The sequence below is a fragment of the Callithrix jacchus genome, chromosome 9, assembly GCF_049354715.1.
Source record: "Callithrix jacchus isolate 240 chromosome 9, calJac240_pri, whole genome shotgun sequence".
Lineage (NCBI taxonomy): Eukaryota > Metazoa > Chordata > Mammalia > Primates > Cebidae > Callithrix > Callithrix jacchus.
In genome coordinates this window covers 23,460,336-23,482,779 of record NC_133510.1, presented here as the reverse complement: position 1 = coordinate 23,482,779, position 22,444 = coordinate 23,460,336, and the positions used below count along the sequence as shown (strand labels likewise).

General features: G+C 46.0%; 1 protein-coding gene across 4 annotated transcripts in view; it reads right to left on the bottom strand.

Annotated features, from left to right (window-relative positions):
- The window catches only part of A2ML1 (alpha-2-macroglobulin like 1), a 56,342-nt gene that overhangs the window by 27,655 nt on the left and 6,243 nt on the right, over positions 1–22,444 (bottom strand). Inside the window, exons 3-16 of one of the 4 annotated variants that reach the window (XM_009003559.6) lie at positions 20,196–20,248; positions 15,142–15,162; positions 14,276–14,435; positions 13,923–14,007; positions 13,070–13,196; positions 12,190–12,304; positions 11,413–11,522; positions 9,258–9,425; positions 7,124–7,351; positions 4,351–4,411; positions 3,963–4,108; positions 2,467–2,616; positions 1,012–1,206; positions 133–226 (exon numbers count right to left, since the gene is read on the bottom strand). In XM_009003559.6, coding sequence (XP_009001807.5) covers positions 133–226; positions 1,012–1,206; positions 2,467–2,616; positions 3,963–4,108; positions 4,351–4,411; positions 7,124–7,351; positions 9,258–9,425; positions 11,413–11,522; positions 12,190–12,304; positions 13,070–13,196; positions 13,923–14,007; positions 14,276–14,435; positions 15,142–15,156 — 1,654 coding nt within the window. In that variant the 5' untranslated portion in view covers positions 15,157–15,162; positions 20,196–20,248. Of the gene's footprint in view, positions 1–132; positions 227–1,011; positions 1,207–2,466; positions 2,617–3,962; positions 4,109–4,350; positions 4,412–7,123; positions 7,352–9,257; positions 9,426–11,412; positions 11,523–12,189; positions 12,305–13,069; positions 13,197–13,922; positions 14,008–14,275; positions 14,436–14,618; positions 14,738–14,832; positions 14,963–15,141; positions 15,163–20,195; positions 20,249–22,444 lie in introns of those variants that run through there. The other 3 variants (XM_054238125.2, XM_035255688.3, XM_078338781.1) reach the window with 3 other exon arrangements.

Below are 22,444 nucleotides of genomic sequence, written 5' to 3'. Positions count from 1 at the left end.
ACCCTTGGGAAACTTCCTGCACCTGTGACTCACAACCCATTAGCATCCTCAGGCTAGACTCAAAGAGGAAATTTGCAGAGTTCCAGGACTGTTAACATCTCAGAGAATCCACAGACCACAGAGGCGGCTTACCTTTGGCCATGGGGGTGCCGTAATTTGGAGATGGGTGACTGCAATCTACTGGCTTCTTGATTTTGGCATTGGACAGTATTTTAAGGCCCACGTCCTGATAGAGACCAGAGAAGGAAGTGTTAAGGTGGTCCCTTCCCCAAATACAAGCGCTACTGCCCAGGAATTCCACCATCAAAGAGTTGCAACAAAACATTCTTTCTTAATGAATGGTGAAACTGGGTGTTCTTACCCAAAACTCAGCCACTGAGACTGGTTGGCTTCTGTTCCAGCTAGCATGAAAGGCTTTCAGTTACACTTAGTTCATCATTACACACATTTAATGCTTCTCTAAATATTATTTATTCACTGTGTCCTTATTGTTTGACTTACACTCTGAACGTGCTGAGGGTAGGGACCATATCAGTGTGCTCAATTCAACAAAAATACAATGAGCATTATGACGGGTCAGGCATTAGAGAGAATAGAAAGATGAACAAGTCCTAGTTCCTGACCTCAGGGGCCTCCTGGTCAGACTTGGATCATACAGCATCCCAAATCCTGCTCACAGAATAGGTGCAAATTATTTTTTATAATAATGATTAAGAGACCTCTGGCCTACCTTCCCTAATTTCCCCTCCTGACCTCATGGAAATCAGTGCCTGGGGACAAGAAAAAGAGGAACAGTCTGTACTCTCTCACAGTGGTTCTCTTCAATGCAATTGGACATCTTCTTCAAGCATAAGGGCCAACAGAAGCCACCTTACACATCAGAAGCTTCTTTCAAGATTTTGTTCCCATCAGTGCTCATATGAGTCTCTTTGCTTTCTTAGATATGAATTTTCCTTTGCCCCTCCCCACCACCATCTTTTCCATAAGAACAAAATGGGTAAGAAGACCTACCTGGAAAAAGCTGAAAAGGTCTGTGCCTCCTGAGAACCAGGGCCTCCAGATAGCGGAACGCATGCTCGAATGCCCTTGGGGCACTGGGTCAATGAGGGGCTGAGGAAAGTCCCACAGGCCAGATGCTGGACACATATCATATTCGGCCACTTGATAGGGGTAGCGGCCATACCAGAATGGAAACATCCCATAGACCTGAGATAAGAGGGGGAAAGGAAAGAAAGTGTTGACATAGTGACATCAGTTGAAACGTCTTTTGGATTCTGGTGCTCAGTTCACTCCTCCTGCATTATTTTTCTTCATTACTCTAGAATTTTTATATTTATTCTGTCATAATTACCATTCTTACTTACTTTTTTTTTTTTTTGAGATGGAGTCTTGCCCTTTCACTCAGGCTAGAGTGTAGTGGCACGATCTCAGCTCACTGCAACCTCCGCTTCTGGAGTTCAAGCAATTCTCCTGCCTCAGCTTCCTGAGTAGCTGGGATTACAGGCGCCTGCCACCACGCTCAGATAATTTTTGTATTTTTAGTAGAGACGGGGTTTATCCATCTTGGCCAGGCTGGTCTCGAACTCCTGACCTCATGATCCACCCACCTTGGCCTCCCAAAGTGCTGGGATTACCTTTCTTTCTTTCTAAAACTTTAAACTCTATCTCACCTATTTCTTTTCTTTTTGTTTGAGACGGATCTTGTTCTGTCACCCAGGCTGGAGTACAGTGGCACAATCTAGGTTCACTACAACCTCTGCCTCCAGGGTTCAAGCAATTCTCCCGCCTCAGCCTCCCAAGTACCACCATGCCTGGCTAATTTTTGTATTTTTAGTAGAGATGGGGTTTCACCATGTTGGTCGGGCTGGTCTTGAACTCCTGACCTCAGGTGATCCGCCTGCATCGGCCTCCCAAAGTTCTGGGATTACAGGCTCATTCTCTTTTCTTACCTCTGCCTTCATACTAACCATGCCCTTCTCTTATCCTTTCCAACTTCATTTCTTTTTTTTTCTTTTTCTTTTTTTTTTTTTGAGACAGAGTTTCGCTCTCATTACCCAGGCTGGAGTGCAATGGCGCGATCTCGGCTCACCGCAACCTCTGCCTCCTGGGTTTTCAGGCAATTCTCCTGCCTTAGCCTCCTGAGTAGCTGGGATTACAGGCACGCGCCACCACGCCCAGCTAATTTTTTTGTATTTTTAGTAGAGACAGGGTTTCACCATGTTGACCAGGATGGTCTCGATCTCTTGACCTCGTGATCCACCCGCCTCAGCCTCCCAAAGTGCTGGGATTACAGGCTTGAGCCACCGCGCCCGGCTTCCAACTTCATTTCTACACCAGCCTTTTACCACCTTATGGCGGTGCATTATTTATTTCCCGAAGACTTTCTCTCCACTGCCTGAAACCTACCTCTTAATTGTCTTCTCCATCAACTCCCTCTTCCCACTCTGTTGGCAGACTGTTACTCACAGAGTGGTTGCTCAGCTCTGTCTCTGGCCTAAGCAGTAGGACACTCTCATCCACCGCCCGGAGTGCACACAGGGATCCGGGAGCTGCCTGCAGCTGTAGCTCCACTTCTGCTCCTGGAAGCTGCTGGGTGGGGGAGAAGCCGAGGGAAACCTGGGGAAGGGAAAGGTACGAGTTCAGGATCAGGTCAGCCTTGAAAGGAGGGGAAACAACGTGATTTGGGTCATCAGCAAATATGCCCCAGCTATGACATCCAACCTGTTCTTTCACTTTTGCACTTCTCTTTCTTTGTAAAGTTTAGCTCTTTAGGACTTGTATGTCATGATAGAGTTGGGAAACGTGAGCAGGAGAAGGATAGAGAAAGTTTAGAGGACAAAAGTAGAAAAAGAACATGTGCAATAACTATATAGAAATGTGGCTTCCCAGTATCTCTCTTCTTTTTTAAAATAGAGACCAGGGTCACACCTGTAATCCCAGCACTTTGGGAGGCCGAGGCAGGTGGATCACCTGAGGTCAGGCGTTCCAGACCAGCCTGGCCAACATGGTGGAACCCCGTTTCTACTGAAAATCCAAAACAAAACAAAAAAAAACAAATTAGCCAGGCATGGTGGTGTATGCCTGAAAGCCCACCTACTCGGGAGGCTGAGGCAAGAGAATTGCTTGAACCTGGGAGGTGGAGGTTGCAGTGAGCTGAGATCGCACCATTGCACTCCAGCCTGGGCAACAAGAGCAAAACTCCATCTCAAAAAAAAAAAAAAGACAAAAACGAAACAAACAAACAACAGAGACAGGGTCTCGCTCTGCAGTCTTGAACTCCAGGGCTCAAGTGATACTCCTGTTTCAGCCTTCCAACTAGCTGGGACTACAGGTGTATATCACCACACCCTGATAATTTTTTTTTTTTTTTTTTTGAGACAGAGTCTCACTCTGTCACTCAGGCTGGAGTGTAATGGCACAATCTTCGCTCACTGCAACCTCCATTTCCCAGGTTCAAGCAATTCTCCTGCCTCAGCCTCCCAAGTAGCTGATATTGCAGGCACCGGCCACCATGCCCAGGTAATTTTTATATTTTTAGTAGAGATGGGGTTTCACCACATTGGCCGGGCTGGTCTTGAATGCTGACCTCAGATGATCCATCCTCGGCCTCCCAAAGGGCTGCACACTCAGCTAATTTTTAAATTGTTTCATACAGACAGGATCTTGCTATGTTGTCCAGGCTGGTCTTGAACCCCTGACCTAAAGAAATCCTCCTGCGTTGGCCTCCAATGGGATTACAGGAGTGAGCCACTGTGCCCCAGCCAGCATGACTTTTTAAAAGAAAAAGTAGGAGAGAGATGGATTTCAACATAAACCCAAAACACTAAACACATAAATCTAATACAACATCCAATGTCAACATTATCTTCTTTCCCTGACCTGTCTCGTCTCCAGCCTCAGCACACACAAGATCTTTCTCTATGCCCAACTTTTGTCTTCACCCTTCTCCGCTACCATTTTACCTGATTGTCAAAGCACATCTCGACTGAGAACTGAATTTTGTCAGCTACAACACCTCCACTTGGGAAAATGGCATAGATCACCAGGGAAGGATCAGGGGCTAGTCTGGAAGTGAAGATCAGTGAGAGAGAGAAGGAGCCTTTTGGTCCTGAAAGAGAAGAGGAAATACACAGGGAAATTAAAATGCTCTTTCACCTACCAACAGCATCTAACCATATGTACTTTTCATTGAGCCAGTGCAGGCATCATGGTGCAAGTTGCTTCTCATCTTTCTCTTCTCCTGTGATAACTGTTAGTGTTCCATTCCCATTGCTTCTGTGCATAAATTTAATTTAAATTCTTTTCTGGAATTTAAAAATATCCTGTTCCAGGAAAAGCATGCACACTCACCTTTCTTCTTAGGGTTCAGGTGTTTCTGCCCCTCCATCACCAAATTTCCTTTCCCTATTAACTAGAGAAGAAAAGAAAATAACTACACAGAAGTTATGGTAATTTCACCTTGGACCAACTGCCAGAGCATCTCTGTAACCCTCCATGAGGAGATGCTCCTTTCACAGTTCAGAGCCTGGGCCAAAACCTCACCCAGCATTCACTAGCTTGACAAATGCAGGATGCTGCCAGTGGGTCCTGGTGGCCCTTCCAGCAGTTGGAAGTCTGGCTGAGAACCATGCAGGTGGATGGGAGGTGTCCGGCAGCCTAGAATTTGTTCCTCACAATAGATTGCTGTCTGCCGTTTCTTGAAGATCTCCAAATTTTATTTTCTTATAATCCTTGTGACATAAAGTCGGCTAAAATCCATCCTCACAGCTGTTTTTCAATTTCCACTCAATTTAAAATCGAGTGGAAATGATTTCATCCTAAACTATCCTGAGCCCTTCTGACACTGAACCCTCTAGAGGAGAAATCTCCTTTTCTAACCCCCCCTTCCCGTCCACTCTCACTGGAAACGGAACCCAGTGATTTCATCTGTAAGCAGGCAGTCATCTCATGCTCCTGCGGGGCTCCACGATGGGGTCCTCAGACTTCCGCCTGGCATTAGCCATTCCATTGAGTGGCTTGGCCTCAACTTCACTTCTCTTCTACATCTCCCCACACTTCGGTCCTGAAGACAGAGCCCACATGATCACTTGGGCTTGTTATTTCCCACCAATCTTTTCTCTTTTCGTTGTATTAGGATGATTTTTTTTTTTTTTCGCTTAATGAAGACACTGAAACCACAGAAGCTACTGCAATGATCCAGAGGGGAGAAAGTGTCTCATAGACTGAGAGGATGATAAGAGAACAAAGAGGCTTGGAGCCATCAACTCTGAGGTTTCCATTCTACTTCCTGACTGTCTCCAAGGTGACCAGGAAAGCTGCTTATCCTTAAACATTGGTTTCAGGTTACCAAGTTACGATTTTATTTCCCCAATGAGGCTGCTATCAATGTGAATTTTAACCCCATATCATCTATTTGATGATATTGATCAATGGAACACAGAATGAAGTGTATCCTGGCCGGGCATGGTGGCTCATGCCCGTAATCCCAGCACTTTGGGTGGCCGAGGTGGGCGGATCACCTGAGGTCAGGAGTTCAAGATTAGCCTGACCAATATGGCAAAACTGCATCTCATCTAAATTAAAAAAAAAAAGTATCCTGAATTCCATGCCTTCCCTGACTCACTTTCTCCCTCCGAACCACTCACGTTTTTTTTTTTTTTGTTTTTTTGTACTGGCCAGCACTATTTTCTCAGTAAATTCCTCATTTTATTTTATTTTCCCACACAATTTTCCTGGGTCCCTGCTCAAAACCTCTTTTTTCCCCCAGTGTTTTCCATCCCTTACACCTATACTGGGCCATGCAGTATTCCATAGCCACATGGGAATGAATATTGAACGCTTGAAATGTGCTCAGTCCAAACTGAGATATGCTTTAAGTGTAAAATACATACTGAGTTTCGAAGACTCAGTTGAAACAAGAATGTAAAATATCTATTAAAACTTTTTATATTGATTTCATGTTAAAATGTTAATCTTTTGGTGGCTGGGGATGGTGGCTCATGCCTAAGCCCAGCACTTTGGGAGTCCAAGGGAGGTGGATCACCTGAGGTCAGGAGTTTGAGACCAGCCTGGCCCACATGGTGAAACCTCATCTCTATTAAAATACAAAAATTGGCCTTGCACGGTGGCTCATGCATATAATCCCAGCACTTTGGGAGGCCGAAGCGGGTGGATCACGAGGTCAAGAGATCGAGACCATCCTGGTCAACATGGTGAAACCCCGTCTCTACTAAAAATACAAAAAATTAGCTGGGCATGGTGGTGCATGCCTGTAGTCTCAGCTACTTGGGAGGCTGAGGCAGGAGAATTGCTTGAACCCAGGAGGCGGAGATTGCGGTGAGCCAAGATTGTGCCATTGCACTCCAGCCTGAATAACAACAGCAAAACTCCATCAAAAAAAAAAAAATTAAAATACAAAAATTAGCCAGGTGTGGTGGCACATGCCTGTAATCCGGGCATGTGGAGGCTGAGGCAGGAAAATCACTTGAACTTGGGAGATGGAGATTGCAGTGAGCTGAGATTGTGCCATTGCACTCCAGCCTAGGCAACAGAGTGAGACTGTCTCAAAAATAATAATAATTCGTGGCCGGACGCGGTGGCTCACGCCTATAATCCCAGCACTTTGGGAGGCCAAGGCGGGTGGATCACGAGGTCAAGAGATCGAGACCATCATGGTCAACAAGGTGAAACACTGTCTCTACTAAAAATACAAAAATTAGCTGGGCATGGTGGCGTGTGCCTGTAATTCCAGCTACTTGGGAGGCTGAGGCAGGAGAATTGCTTGATCCCAGGAGGCGGAGGTTGCAGTGAGCCGAGATCGCGCCATTGCACTCCAGCCTGGGTAACAAGAGCAAAACTCCATCTCAAAAAATAATAATATTATTATTAATAATAATAATATGTAAATAAATAAAATATTAATATTTTGGATATGACGGGTTAAATGAAAAATATATTTTACATTAATGTCAACTGCTCTTTTACTTTTTTAGTGTGGCTTTAAAATGGTTTTTAATTAGATGTGCATCAACATTCAGATAATCCAGGTACACGCTCTGGCTGACTCTTTTTATTCTCTTTCCTTCCCAGCATACTTTTACCCGTCCCCATTTCCCGGTCTCACATAGTAGGAGAAGCTGATCTCTTGGTCAGGGCTTGCATCAGCCGGGTCAATGTAATAATCCACCAGCACTTCCTGGGGCTGGCCACATTTCAAGGGGCCGCTTAGCCGGTGAATGCCAAGGAAGCTGCGGGTTGTGTTGTAGAAGGGTCGCAGGTGCAGGTAGGCATTTTGGTAGTAACGTGGCACTTGTCCCGGATTATATACTAAGTCTTCCATTTGAAACCTTCCCTGAGAGTAAATGAGAGAGAGAATTTTAGCATGTACCCCAACCATAGGAACCCCACAGACTTGTTACGGTTTTCAAATAGAGCGCTTTCTCTCTAATCTTCACTGCCTGAGAATGGCGTGTGTATATTTCATTAAAGGTCCAACCAAGGATGGATGAAGAATCCATAAACGGAGTTAGTTTTGTGCAGTAATATTTTGGTATGTAGGAGAGTGATAGAAGGGTTGAATTGTAATTACTAAGTGAGAGGAAATTGTGGGTGATGTATCTTCAGAGACATCTCTGGGATAGATGAGCATGACGTAGATTATATAGAAATCAAAGATTATACTTCAGGGATAAGAAAACTAGATCCAGAAGACACTAAGATTGAAAAATAATTATTTCTGGCCTGGCACAGTGGCTCCTGCCTGTAATTAGCACTTTGGGAGGCCGAGGTGGGCGGATCACCTGAGGTCGGCGGATCACCTGAGGTCGGGAGTTCGAGACCAGCCTGGCCAACATGATGAAACCCTGTCTCTAATTTAAACAAAAGAACAAAAATTAGCCAGGCATGGTGGTGGGTGCCTGTAATCCCAGCTATTCAGGAGACTGAGGCAAGAGAATCGCTTGAGCCTGGGAGGCGGAGTGAGCTGAGATTATTTCACCATATTCCAGCCTGGGCAACAGAGCGAGACTCCATTTATATAATAATAATAATATTATTATTTCTGAGTAATTGAGTGATGCCTAAAGAAATAGTAGAATTAGCCACAAGGCAAGTAGTATGTGTTTGCTTAAAACCTGTGGTTGAATGATCTCAATAATGGCTCTAATTCTTCACACACATCCTGCCCCCTCCGAGATCAACATCCTTTAGCACATAGTCTTCTAGTGCCCTCTTAGTCTGACTGTGGGCCCACCGTGTGATTTGTTGTGAGTGGGGTGTTAATATATGCAATGTATAGTGGCTTGGAAAAGCCCTGAACATCAGCTCTTGCACTGGCACCTCATCACTCCCGTAAGAATATACCTGGGCTAGCTGGCTCCTGCATGAGAGGCATGTGGAGCACCAGCTTACAGCCAGCCAATCTGCAAACAGGCCTGGAAATTGAGATCAACAGAGCTGCCTGACTGAATGCCCCAGATGCAGGAGCAGTGAATGCTTTCTGTTGCATGATACTGAAGGTTTTAGCTGTTTGATAGGAAGCATTGTTGTGGCAGTTGATAATTGATACTTGTAAGTTATCTGGAATCTAGAGTTCTCTTGTTTGCTGTTTTTTTAAGTAATGAGGGGAGGGGAAGCGGAAAGAGAAAGAAAAAGACTTGACTCTGAGTCACCTTTTCCGCCCCACTCTGACTTCACATATACATAGGATCAGATAGAGATGGGGGTAAGTTAAAGGATGAGGCCGGGTGCAGTGGCTCAAGCCTGTAATCCCAGCACTTTGGGAGGCCAAGACGGGTGGATCAGGAGGTCAAGAGATCGAGACCATCCTGGCCAACATGGTGAAACCCCATCTCTACTAAAAATACAAAAAATTAGCTGGACATGGTGGCGCGTGCCTGTAATCCCAGCTACTCAGGAGGCGGAGGCAGGAGAATTGCCTGAACCCAGGAGGCGGAGGTTGCGGTGAGCCGAGATCGCACCATTGCACTCCAGCCTGGGTAACAAGAGCGAAACTCTGTCTCAAAATAAAAAAAGATGAATTCGTAGAAATAGTAGTTTTCATCTAAGTAAGGACTACTTGACTGATATTAAAAACAGAAAGAATCTAAAGAAAACTTTTTGTCAACTGGGGAGCAGAACTTGAGAGAGAGAGAGATGGAATTTCCAAGTGAAGGGGAAGATAGGAAACAGGGAAATTTTGAAGTTTTCCTTCAGGGAAGTCTTCCTTTCTAGGAAGCTGGTCCTCCATCCACGCTTACCTCCAGAGAAACGTCTGTCCCATTCCAACTGGATGTATCCAATGTGAAGGAAGCCAGGCCATCATTGTCAGTAACCAGGGTCTGTTTCAAGACTCCATTTGTGCCATAAATCACCAGAAACACTAGATGGTTCTTGAGGAGGGAGTCATCATGGCCCCTAACGCTTATCTGAAGGACAAAGGTCATTAATTAGAATTAGGCTTTGAGTAGGCTTGAGTATGAGACAAAGTGAAATATTAGGTTGGTGCAAACGTATTGCGGTTTTTGTCATTAAAAGTGATAACAGAATTTCTAAGAATACATTTCAGGAAAGTGTCCTGAAAAAAATAAATGTGATTCAAGCATTTGAACTAGGATCTGTGAGGAACTGAAAAACAAACAGAAGTAACAGCCTGCAGCGTTCACTGCCCAGTGGCTAATGAAGTTTTAGGGTGCTTCATTTGCACGGGCTTCTTCAAAAATTCTGCGCACTACAGCCCAGAACTCCTGGACTCAAGCGATCCTCCCACCTCAGCCTCCCGAGTAGCTGGGACTACAGGCACACACCCCTGCTCCTGGCTCTTTTTCTTAAAGAAAATCCCCTACCCTCCCAAACTGTGTAATCTTTAGGCTCTAAAAATAATTTGCATCCACCCTTGGTCTAGAGAAAAGATAACTGAGAAATAAATGCATCTCTATACGTGCAATATTATTGTGTGGACCAGTTGTACAAGAAGTAAAGAAAGATACAGGTGCCACTACACCCAGCTAGGTTTTGTGTTTTTAGTACAGATGGGGTTTCATCATGTTGGCTAGGATGGTCTCGATCTCTTGACCTCGTGATCCACCTGCATCGGCCTCCGAAAGTGCTAGGATTACAGGAGTGAGTCAAATAAAATTTAATTATTTATTTATCTTTATTTTTTTCAGATAGTCTCGCTTTGTTGCCCAGGCTGGAGTGCAGTGGCATGATCTTAGCTCACTGCAGCCTCTGCCTCTTGGGTTCAAGCAATTCTCATGCCTCAGACTCCTGAGCAGCTAGGATTATAGGTGTGTGCTACCATGCCTGGCTAATTTTTTGCATTTTTAGTTGAGACGGGGTTTCGCCATGTTGGCCAGGCTGGCTTCGAACTCTTGGCCTCAAGTGATCTGCCCGCCTCAGCCTCCCAAAGTCCTAGGACTACAGACGTGAGCCACCGCACCCTACTGGAAATTTTTAAATCTCTAAGAAAATTGTTTGGCCGGGCGTGGTGGCTCACACTTGTAATCCAAGCACTTTGGAGGCCAAGGCAGGCGGATCACCTGAGGTTGGGAGTTCAAGACCAGCCCGACCAACACGGTGAAACCCTGTCTTTAAAAAAAAATAACAACAAAAATAAATTTAAAAAAATAAATAAATAAAAATAAAAGAAAATTGTTTAAAGAGTTATACATGCTGTCAAGGAAAGTTTCATATTATCCTTGCCTAGAGGCAGGAGACCAGGCTGGATGATTTCTCTAGAAACCCTGCAGCTCTTAAATACAAAGATTTAGACAGAAAATGAGCCCCTGGCATTAGAAAGACCCTAAGTTTCCGTTAATATTCAAAGTGCTGGGCCAGGTGCGGTGGCTCACGCCTATAATCCCAGCACTTTGGGAGGCCGAGGTGGGTGGATCACGAGGTCAAGAGATCGAGACCATCCTGGTCAACATGGTGAAATCCCATCTCTACTAAAAATACAAAAATTAGCTGGGTATGGTGGCGCGCGCCTGTAATCCCAGCTAGTCGGGAGACTGAGGTAGAAGAATTGCTTGAACTCAGGAGGCGGAGGTTGCGCCATGCACTCCAGTCTGGGTAACAAGCGAAACTCCGCCTCAAACAACAAAAAAAAATTCAAAGTGCCTCTCCTGTGGGATTGCAGCACTGCACAGGGAGTGGAGAGTGTATACCCCAGAGGCAGGCTTCCTGGATTCAGTCATAGTTCCCGCTTATTAGCTGTATAACCCGGGAAAAATCACTTAACCTCTGTTACTTGTCTCATTATCTGTAAAATGGGACCAACATAGTAAAGATTAAAGCGAATATGTGTAAAGTACTCAGAACAGCACTAAGTTAGCTATGTGGCTGTGGTTGCAGGAAGGAGGCAAAGTGGATGGTTATGCTTTTTTGTCTAGGCAGAGATAAGTTTTAACATACCTTCCCACTGAAAGGGAAATTGGGGTGGTAAAAATCGTTGGTGTCTTCAAAGGTCATTGATCCCATTTCTGGAGAAATGTAGACACTCTGAGTGGCATTGGCCTCCACGCCTGCAGAGGGAAACCAGAGGTATAAAGATCTAGGCACCTGATATCCTCGTCTTTGTGTTTAATGTCAAGTCTCTGAGAGAATGGTGGCAGAGGGATGAAGCTGAATGTATTTCCGACCAAAGATCCAAGCCAACTTCACCTCCCCAGTCTTTTGGAGAAGTAGGTAAGTATTTCTTATAGTTAGCAATTTGGGATCTGGCATTTCCCTGTGACTATGAACTAGGAACAAGGCACCACCCTAACAATGAAGAGGGTAGGTCTTGAATCCTTGGAGTAGATCTGTCTGTCCTTGGGACCGGCCCTTTTTCTCTTTTCTTTTCTTTCTTTCTTTCTTTTTTTTTTTTTTTGAGAGGGAGTCTTGCTCTGTTTCCAGGCTAGAGTGCAGTGGCATGATCTTGGCTCACTGCGACCTCCGCCTCCCAGGTTCAAGTGATTATCCCGCCTCAGCTTCCCAAGTAGCTGGGACTAGAGGCGCATGCCACCATGCCCAGCTAATTTTTGTATTTTTTGTAAAGACAGAGTTTCAATGTGTTAGCCAGGATGGTCTCGATCTCTTGACCTTGTGATCTGCCCGCCTCGGCCTCCCAAAGTGCTGGGATTACAGACGTGAGCCACCATGCCCGGCCTCTTTCTCTTTTCTTAATAAGCCAAGGAGTACCCTACTTACCTGTCCCTTCCTCCACCACAGTAGCCACAATATTGATTTCATGGCTGTATGCATATCCAGTGAGGTTAAAAGTGGCCATGTCCACAGGTGCTGAAAAGCATCCTGTTTTGTCAGTCTAGTGAGGTGATCAGAGACAGAGACAAAGAGCAGATGAGGAATCTAATGTCTACATCCATTTTTTAATGTACTGTAGAAGGACATAATTTATCTCCACGCTTTAGTTTCTAATGTAGAAAAACTCTCCTATAACATACAGTATGTACTTGCACATATGTCATCATGAAATGACGTCGAGGCTCCAAGATTTGGGCAAGGAAAAGATAAAGGACTTCAAAACCAGAAAATTGTATCTTACAGGGGTTGAGGTAAATTCCTTGGTTCCAAAGCAGAATCTGAAAGATTTCCTGTTTTGATTTTTGTTTTTGGTTTTTTGTTTTTGAGATGGAGTCTCGCTCTGTCGCCCAGGCTGGAGTACAATGGCACACTCTCAGCTCACGCAACCTCCACCTCCTGGATTCAAGCAATTCTCCTGCCTCAGCCTCCCAACTAGCTGAGATTATAGGTGTGCACCACCACACCTGGCTAGTTTTTGTATTTTTAAGTAGAGACCGGGTTTCACCATGTTAGTCAAGCTGGTCTTAAACCCCTGACCTCGTGATCTGCCCACCTCAGCCTCCCAAAGTGCTGGGATTACAGGCGTGAGCCACCACGCCCAGCTAAGATTCCCTGTTTAGGATAAAGATCCCTGCTTTACTCTTTGGAACAGGGATAATAATTCTGGGAGATGCTTTCTACTTTGGGTTGTTTACCACGTTCCTAGATTGGAACTTTCTCTTTAGGACATGTGGATAGGTTCTTTTGTTACATGTCATTTACTCACCTGTCCAGAGAGGTTCCTGCATTTGTCAGATAGCTGTTCCCGTTCCACCTCTCGATACCAGTAAGTATGTGCTTTCTGACACACAGATACCTGCACCGTCCCTAGCATGGGCTTTCCATAGGTGTACCTAACCAAGAAAAGCATGAGGAGTCAGAGGTGGGAAACTCCACTTGAGATCCAACTCTGTTCCCTCAAACACCACTTCTTCCTTCTCACTCTCTAGCCTCTGAAAGAAAGCTCTGACAATCCAGGCCACTGCTCATGCCTATAATCCCAGCACTTTGGAAGGTCGAGGCAGGCAGATCACTTGAACCCAAGAGGCAGAGCCAAGACTGCGCCACTGCATTCCAGCCTGGGTGACAGAGCGAGACTTCATCTCAAAAAAAAAAGAAGTCCTTGGTCGGGCACAGTGGCTCACACCTGTAATCCCAGCATTTTGGGAGGCCAAGGAGGGCAGATCATCTGAGGTCAGGAGTTTGAGACCAGCCTGACCAACATGGCGAAATGCCTTCTCTGCTAAAAAAAAAACACAAAAATTAGCCGGGTGTAGTGGTGTGTGCCTGTAATCTCAGCTACTAGGGAGGTTGAGGCAGGAGAATTGCTTGAACCTGGGAGGCAGAGGTTGCAGTGAGCCGAGATCGCGCCACTGCACTCCAGCCTGGGTGACACAGCAAGACTCCGTGTCAAAAACAAAACAAATAAATAAATAATGTTCTTGGATAAGTCATGACTCTGAATTACATAAAATACCCCAAGTTTTAGCCCAGCTGTAATCCCTCTCCCCATGTCACTCCCTCATCATATCTCTTGATGCAGCTTTAATCTCCACTCAGTCCCAAACTTCTGCTCTTACCTACTACAGATTTTTACTAAGAAAGATTCCTGCACTGTTGATAACTCCTTGGGTTCCACCACTTCCACCTTAAACTTCGGCAGCACTGAAGAGAGTAAAAGGAGAAATGGAAAAAGAATTGGAGGAGGACTCGGATAGGCAGTGAGCAGAGGGGTGTAAACAGTGAGAATTAAATTAATGGATCTAACGGAGGAGGCATTATTTAGGTAGAATGCTCCTGAAGTTACTAGCTGGTTTAGCACTGATTCAGAAATGAATAAATAATTATTTCCCAGAGTAGATTTTACTCTACCTTGGCTGATTTTAAGACGAGATTACGCCCAATCCTTTGACCTGTCCATTCCCCCACATACCATATTCCTCCACGCTGAAAGTGCCGAAGGTCTTGCCCTCAGCCACTGCCACAGTATAGGTGCCCAGCATTGCCTCTGGCGCCAGTTGGAAGGACAGGTCCACAATGCCTTGCTCGGGCACCACTTCCAGCCACTGTGCAATCCTGTTGCTGTTTGGATCCTGTCCAGTAGAGAAAGTGCATGATGTGCCTGCCTGTTTGTTTTCCAGTCTGCACCACAGAATGCAGGTAAAGAACCCCACCCACTGTTCATGACCCCTGTGGTCCGTGTCCAGGGAGAGCACACTGAGTCCTCTAAAGTGTTATCTCCGGTTTTAGAAAGTAGAACTTGGGATGTCACTTACAAAGAATGTTTACTCTGTTTCTGGTCCTTATTAGGGGACAAGATGGAGGAAATTGACTGTAAGTTACCTAAAACATGAGGAAATTGATTTAATGGAAAAACGGAGGAGATATTGTGGGGAAATCACTCTTTTAGATCCTTTCCTTTAAAACACTTCTCACAGGTGTTTGTGTTATCAGGTACCTGGTGAGCATGTCGATGGCAAAGGCTATTACCTTAGACTAAGCCGACTGCAGAACCAAGCCTAGTTAAGTCAGCTGGGCACAGAGAAGTTAGAGGAATAGAGAGCGGTGTAGTCATTATGGAGGTTGGCGTCCTGTTACTGAAATTTAGGTGTGAGAGACCAGGAGGGCAGAGGCAAGAGAACAGGCACAGCTTAGGTGGATGTGGGTGCTCAGTGCTGGGCAGAGTCCTGGGGCTCTGGGCCAAGATCTCAGAGTTGCTCTTGTCTTCAAAGTTTAGCACCAAATTCTCATTCTTCCTCTTCAACAACTGACAGAGAAGAGAAAGAAACTTCCACTTACCTGTAGTTCCACCATGGAATACTGAAAAGGAAAACCGGATAATGCAGGTTAAAGGTTGATAGCAATAAGGTTGATGAAAGCAAAAATTCACAAAGAATTCTTCCTATCTCTCTTGCCCATTACTTCATTCTTCCTTTCTAAATGGCTCTTTTGTTACCTGAAAAGAATAACAATGGGGGCAAAGACTTCTTGGAAGGGAAACAAGGCAGGAGGAGAAGAAAGGGGTGGGCAGGAATCTCAAAGGAATTGCCAGTCTCCAAAATTTTGAAGAACTGGAGGGTCAGAGCAGTCTCGGTGCCCTCTGACTGAGCTCTTGCACAACGAACATGCCCTAAAAGACGTATTCGCACCAGGGGGCTCCTCAATGTTTAAACCTCTTCTTGGTAGCCAACCATCTCCTGGCCTCTTCCTTTACTTTCTGAATGCTTGAATGCTTGTGGGCACAAACCTTACTTTCTTTTTTTTTTTTTGAAACAGAGTTTCGCTCTTGCTACCCAGGCTGGAGTGCAGTGGCGTGATCTCAGCCCACCACAACCTTGCCTCCCAGGTTCAAGCGATTCTCCTGCCTCAGCCTCCCCAGTAGCTGGGATTACAGGCATGCGCCACCACGCCAGGCTAATTTTGTATTTTTAGTAGAGACAGGGTTTCTCCATGTTGGTCAGGCTGGTCTCAAACTCCCGACCTCACAGATGATCTGCCCACCTCGGCCTCCCAAAGTGCTGGGATTACAGGCATGAGCCACCACACCTGGCTAGGAACCTTACTTTAAAGCATTGCAAATAATGATTTTAAAAATTGTTTGAAATAGTTCCACTGGAGAATCATGTAACAGCTTCTTCAAAACAGTAGCTGCTAAATGGATGCTAAAACCATTCAGTTTGTGAGGAACAGGTCATTGTGCTTGCAATGCAATGAGACTGAAAGCTGGAATTTAGTTATATCGGGACAGGGGTGCAGAGAGACTGCAAAAGTATTCAAAAGAGAAGACCAGTTTGGATCTAACTGGGAAAGAATGAAATCAAGACAGTGTTTGATTTTTTGATTCTTGGGCCAAGTGTCATGTGATGCCAACCAGTGAAGAAGCTGAACCACTAGATACAAATATCAGCCTTGATATTAGGGATAATGGCAATTCTTCAAGAAAAGCCAAAAAACAAGGAGAGAGAAGGATGAAGATGAGCTAGGACTTCCATAAACCTGGGCTGTATAAACATCAGGAGGAGAATATCACTAAGATTGATATCAAGGGCTGGGCGTGGTGGCTCACACCTGTAATCCCAGCACTTTGGGAGGCCAAGGCAGGCCAAGGTCAAGAGTTCGAGACCAGCCTGGCCAACATGGAGAAATCCCATCTCTACTTAAAATACAAAAAATTAGCTGGGTGTAGTGGCAGGTGCCCGTAATCCCAACTACTTAGGAGGCTGAGGCAGGAGAATCACTTGAACACAGGAGGCGGAGATTGCAGTGAGCCGAGATTGAGCCATTGCACTCCAACCTGGGTGACACAGTGAGACTCTGTCTCAAAAAAAAAAAAAAAAGATTGATATAGATATCCATAAAATTCAAACAAAACAAAAAACCCCTTCTTTAGGCCAGACACGGTGGCTCACACCTGTAATCCCAGCATTTTGGGAGGCTGAGGTGGGCGGGTCACCTAATGTCAGGACTTCGAGACCAGCCTGGCCAACACGGTGAAACCCCATCTCTACTAAAAATACAAAAATTAGCCAGACATGGTGGCACACGCCTGTAACCCCAGCTACTCTGGAGGCTGAGGCAGGAGAATCGCTTGAACCCAGGAGGCAGAGGTTGGAGTGAGCTGAGATCCCCTCACTGCACTCAGCCTGGGAGATGCAGTGAAACTCTGTCTCCAAAAAAAAATAAAAAATAAAAAAAGGAAAGTAGCATTTTTGACTGGAAGTTGACTGGAGTTTCTGAATAACTGGGTGTAGCAATCAAATTAGACAGGGGCAGTTAACATCGGGCTTACTTTACTTGTTTGGGGATCAAATATTGTGCTGTGTAAATGAAACCGCCTTTGCAAAATTAAAACTGAGGAAATTATGACAGTGAAAGAAATCAGACCTAACCTACTCAATCTTGCTTCTAAGCGGTTGTAAGAGGGGTCCACTGATACCCCCACTACGCCCCCTGTCAGCAAGAAGAAGCCAGAGTAATCGACAGCCTTTTCCCATCTTCATAGCCCACATTTTAAGATTAAGATGTTATAAAACCCAAAGGGAGGGACTGAAGCCACGCTAGCAAAATTATACCTCAGGAAATTATGGCAAAGTGAAAGCAGTTAGACCTGACTGACTCCATTTTGCTTGTAACCCTTAAATTGTCCTTGTTCATTCCTGGGGATACGACAAACTAACTTTGGGAAGGAATTCAGTTCATGGTTTGACTCTGAAACAAAATGGGTAATAGCCCTTTCCCAAAAAGACCCCCTTCATGCCTGGGGACCAGTCTGCCTTTGCAGGACTAACAGATTAGCTATAAGATTAGAAATTACAGTTTAGAGTCATGCAACCTCCGGCTCTAGAAGTCTGAACCTCCTCAAATTGCTCCTGGGGATAACATCACTATTGTAAAACCTAAGATCAGTGCTTGAGATATTTTGCAGACCCTGCACTTGATGGATAAGCTGACACCACCCAGACCAGTAATCTGGCTTAACCAGTTCTGCCATCCTACCCAGGAACAGAAAACAGCAAGAAAACCTCACTTTGACCCTCTATGGTTCCATCTACAATCAGCACTTCCTACTTCCCAAGCCCCTATCCGCCAAATTATCTTTAAAAGCTCTGATTTCTGAATACTCAGGGAGACTAATTTGAGTAACAATAAAACTCAGGTCTCCCACACAGCTGGTTCTGCATGAATTATTCTTTCTTCATTGCAATTCCCCTGTCTTGATAAATCAGCTCTTTCTAAGCGGCAGGCAAGGTGAACCCACTGGGCGGGTTACATAAACACAATTTTTATCCTCAGTTTTTTGGTAAAATTCCTTTTGTTCATCTCAATGTTTCAACTGAATCTAGAGGGAGGGCCTGGCTAGAGAAATGGAGTGAAGAGGAAGGAATTATTTTACAAGACAAAGAGAGCCTAACTATGGAAATCAGAACACCTGGAAGTAATCCCGTCGTTGGGGCAAAGGAAAGGTAACCCAACAGGGGTAGTTAATGAGATCAACCCCGAGAGTAAGTGAGTCTAAAAGAGTGCTGGCTGCGGATGCATTTTGAACCCAGCATGTCCTTGTTGCTGCTGTAGAGAAAACAGTCTGTAAAGAAATAAGTACTCAGGCCAGGTGCGGTGGCTCAGGCCTGTAATCCCAGCACTTTGGGAGACCGAAGCAAGCAAGAGAGGCTAGGAGTTCAAGACCAGCCTGGGCAACAAGTGAGACCCCCCCCCACTACCCCCAACGCAATCTCTACAGAAAAATAAAATAATTAGTCAGGAGTGGTAGTGCACACCTGTGGTGCCAGCTACTGGGGAGACTGAGGTGGGAAGATCACTTGAGCCCGGGGGATCAAAGCTTCAGTGAGCCATGACCGTGCACTGCACTCCAGCCTAGGTGATAGAATGAGACCTTGTCTTAAAATTAAAAAAAAAAAAAAAAAAAAAAGGAAAAGGTGGTGGTAAGAAATAAGTACTCAACATTATACTGAACTCCTGCCAAAGAAAAGCTACAGGTGATGGGAAGGAGGAGTTAAAAGGAAATCTAAATTGGGAAAGAGAGAAGCATCTAGGGCATTACTAATCAGTAACAAGCTAATAACTTCCCTGCACATAGGGAAAGGAAACAGCAGCTCTGAGAACATGAAGATGGAAAATGGAAATCATGCCTTCCCTATGTTTATCTCTAAAAGTTTCATTTGAATACATGGGCTGTGACAGACGGAAGAGGAAGGAAGCAGGGGTGTCCGGGAGGTCAGTGTCTCAGAAGCATGTAGAAATGACATGTGTTCCAACTTGAGATCAAACCTATTAAAATTCGCTCTTGTTACCAACGCTGGAGTGCAATGGTGCGATCTCGGCTCACTGCAACCTCCGCCTCCTGGGTTCAAGCAATTCTCTTGCCTCAGCCTCCCGAGAAGCTGGGACTACAGGCACGCGCCACGATGCCCAGCTAATTTTTGTATTTTTAGTAGAGATGGGTTTCACCTTGTTGACCATGATGGTCTCGATCTCCTGACCTCGTGATCCACTCACCTCAGTCTCCCAAAGTGCTGGGATTATAGGTGTGAGCCACTGCGCCAAAAAAAATTTTTTTAAAGTAAAGATGGGTTCTCACTTTGTTGCCGAGGCTGGTCTTGAACTCCTGCCTTCAAGCAATCTTTCCACCTCAGCCTCCCAAACTGTTGGGATTATGAGCATGAGCCACCACATTTGGCCTTACTTCTTAGTATTTGAATTGCAAAGTCACTTGTCAGTCCTGAAGAGAAGGTCTTGAAGTTTGTGAAAACTCTTAAAAATGACAGGGGGCCGGGTGTGGTCGCTCTTGCCAGTAATCCTAGCACTTTGGGAGCCCGAGATGGGTGGATCACTTGAATTCAGGAGTTTGAGACCAGCCTGGCCAACATGGTGAAATCCTGCCTTTACTAAAAATACAAAAAATTAGCCAGGTGTGGTGGCAGGTACCTGTAATCCCAGCTACTTGGGAGGCTGAGGCAGGAGAATCGCTTGAAACCAGGAGGTGCAGGTTGTAGTGAGCCAAGGTTATGCCATTGCACGCCAGCCTGGGTGACAGAGTGAGACTGTCTCAAAATAAATAAATAAATAAAATGACCAGGAGTGTAACCATCTCTCCGGAACCTGATGTGTAGATACCAGAGCTGAGAACTGGTCACCTCTCCTTATTCCTAGGCTGATTTAGAGTAGCTCCCTGAGGCTAGTCCAGCACTCCAGTCCCACACACAGCAGTCTCCGACCCAGAGGGCCTCACCTCGCCACACCCATGCAAGGAGGACTTCTGCCCTTGCAGAGAATCTCTTCTCCTTTTCCCTATTCTCTCGCAGTCTGCACCACTCCTTTTCCTCCTCCCTACTCACCTTGTCATTCACTGGAACAAAGTTGCTGTCCAGGGTGACAATGCGGAAATACACTGGAAGGGAACAGGCATCATTAACAAAGGGGCTTTTTCCTAGCTTGATTTTTTTTTTTTTTTTTTTTTTTGAGACAGGATCTCACTCTGTCACCCAGGTTGGAGTGCAGTGGCATAACCATGGCTCATTGCAGCCTCAAACTCCCGGGCTCAAGTGATTCTCCCACCCCAGCCACCGGAATAGCTGGGACCACCGGCAGGTGTCACCACATCTGGCTAATTTTTGTACAGACAGGGTTTTGCCATGTTGGCCAGGCTGGTCTCAAACTCCTGACCTCAGGTGATCCACCTGCCTCAGCCTCCCAAAGTGCTGGGATTACAGGCGTGAGCCACCACTCCCAGCCTTCTGCTCAGAATCTTTCCTCCATCCCTCCTCCTTCCTTACACATGCTTGGAGTCAGCAAAATCCCAACAGGTTTTACTTTTTCACAAAACCAACTCTGAGAGTGAGGTAAAGCCCAAACACAGACCTGGAGCTCAGGAGGCAGAGCAAGAGGCAGAACAGAGGCTGGGCGCGGTGGCTCATGCCTATAATCCCAGCAGTTTGGGTGGCCGAGGTGGGTGGATCAGGAGGTTAAGAGATCGAGACCATCCTGGTCAACAAGGTGAAACCCCGTCTCTACTTAAAATACGAAAATTAGCTGGGCATAGTGGCAGGTGCCTGTATTCCCAGCTACTCGGGAGGCTGAGGCAGGAGAATTGCTTGAACCCAGGAGGCGGAGGTTGCGGTGAGCCAAGATCGCGCCATTGCACTCCAGCCTGGGTAACAAAAGCGAAACTCTGTCTCAAAAAAAAAAGAGGCAGAACAGAATCCTCCATTGACCGCCCTCCTCATCCCATAGCAACACCAAACTGAACAACTGTCCACACAAAACAGCACCATCATAAGAACCAAAAATCAGTTGAGTGATCATAGTTCCTGGTTTTAACTTCATATCACTGCAAGAGGCACTGAAGAGGGTAGGAAAGACACAGTTAAATGGCTTCCACAGCCTGCCCCATCCCCCAGCAGTGACTGTGTGGTACAGAGACAGAATCTATGAACTTGAGGGAGGGAGAGCACAGTGACTGTGGGACTTTGCATCAGAACGTGGTGCTGCCCAATCACGGGAAAGCAGCCAGGGCAGAACTCAGCCAGCGCCCACAGAGGGAGCATTTAGACCAGCCTTAGCTAGGGGTGAACTGCCCAACTCATTGGATGGAAGCTGAGTTCCAGTTAGGCCCTGAGGGGCTCTGAATAGTCAGCAGTGATAGCTGGGTGGTACGTGTCAAGGGCTTTGGGTGAGACTCAGAGACATGCTGGCTTCCAGTGACTCAGCACAATTCTCAGCTGTGGTGACTATGAGGAGAGACTCCTTCCACGTGAGCAAAGGAGAGGGAAGAGTCAAAAGGACTTTGTCTTGCAGCTTAGGTACCAGCTCAGCCACAGTGGGTAGAGCACCAAGGAGGCCCTTGGGGTCCCCAGTTATAGGCCATGGCTCTTAGATGGCATTTCTGGACCTGCTGTTTGTCAGAGGAGAGCTCACTGCCCTGAAAAGAGAATCCCAGGCCAGGCACCACTGACCACAAGCTGACCAATAGTCCTCAGGCCTTGAGTGAACACTGGCAGTATCCAGCCAGTACTCGCCGTGGCCTGGAGTAGTGGTGGCCACGGGGAGAGATTCCTGTGTCTGTGGAAAGGAGAAGGAAGTGTGGGAAGGACTTTGTCTTGTGGCTTGGGTGCCAGCTCAGCTACAGTAAAACACAACACCATGTGGATTCCTAAGGTTTCGGACTCCAGGTTCTGGCTGGCAGATAACATCTCTGGACCTGCCCAGGGTCAAGGGGAAGTCACCACCCTGAAGGGAAGGACACAAGTCTGGCTGGCTTTGACATCTTCTGACTTTAGAGTTCTAGGCCCTTGAGCAAACATAGGCAGTAGCCAGGTACTGGGTACCACAGGCCTTGGGTGAGACCCAGTACAGTGCTGGCTTGTCCCAATGTTGGTGGCCACAGGGGTGCTTGTGTCACCACTCTCTCGGCTCCAGGCAAGTCAGCACAAAGAGAGAGACTGTTTGTTTTGGAGAAAGTAAGGGAAGGGGACGATAGTCTCCACCTGGTAATGCGGAATTCTTCTAGATCTTATCCAAGACCATCAAGGAGGCACCTTTACTAGCCTTCAAGAGCCGCAGAGATACTGGACATGGGGTCCCCTTA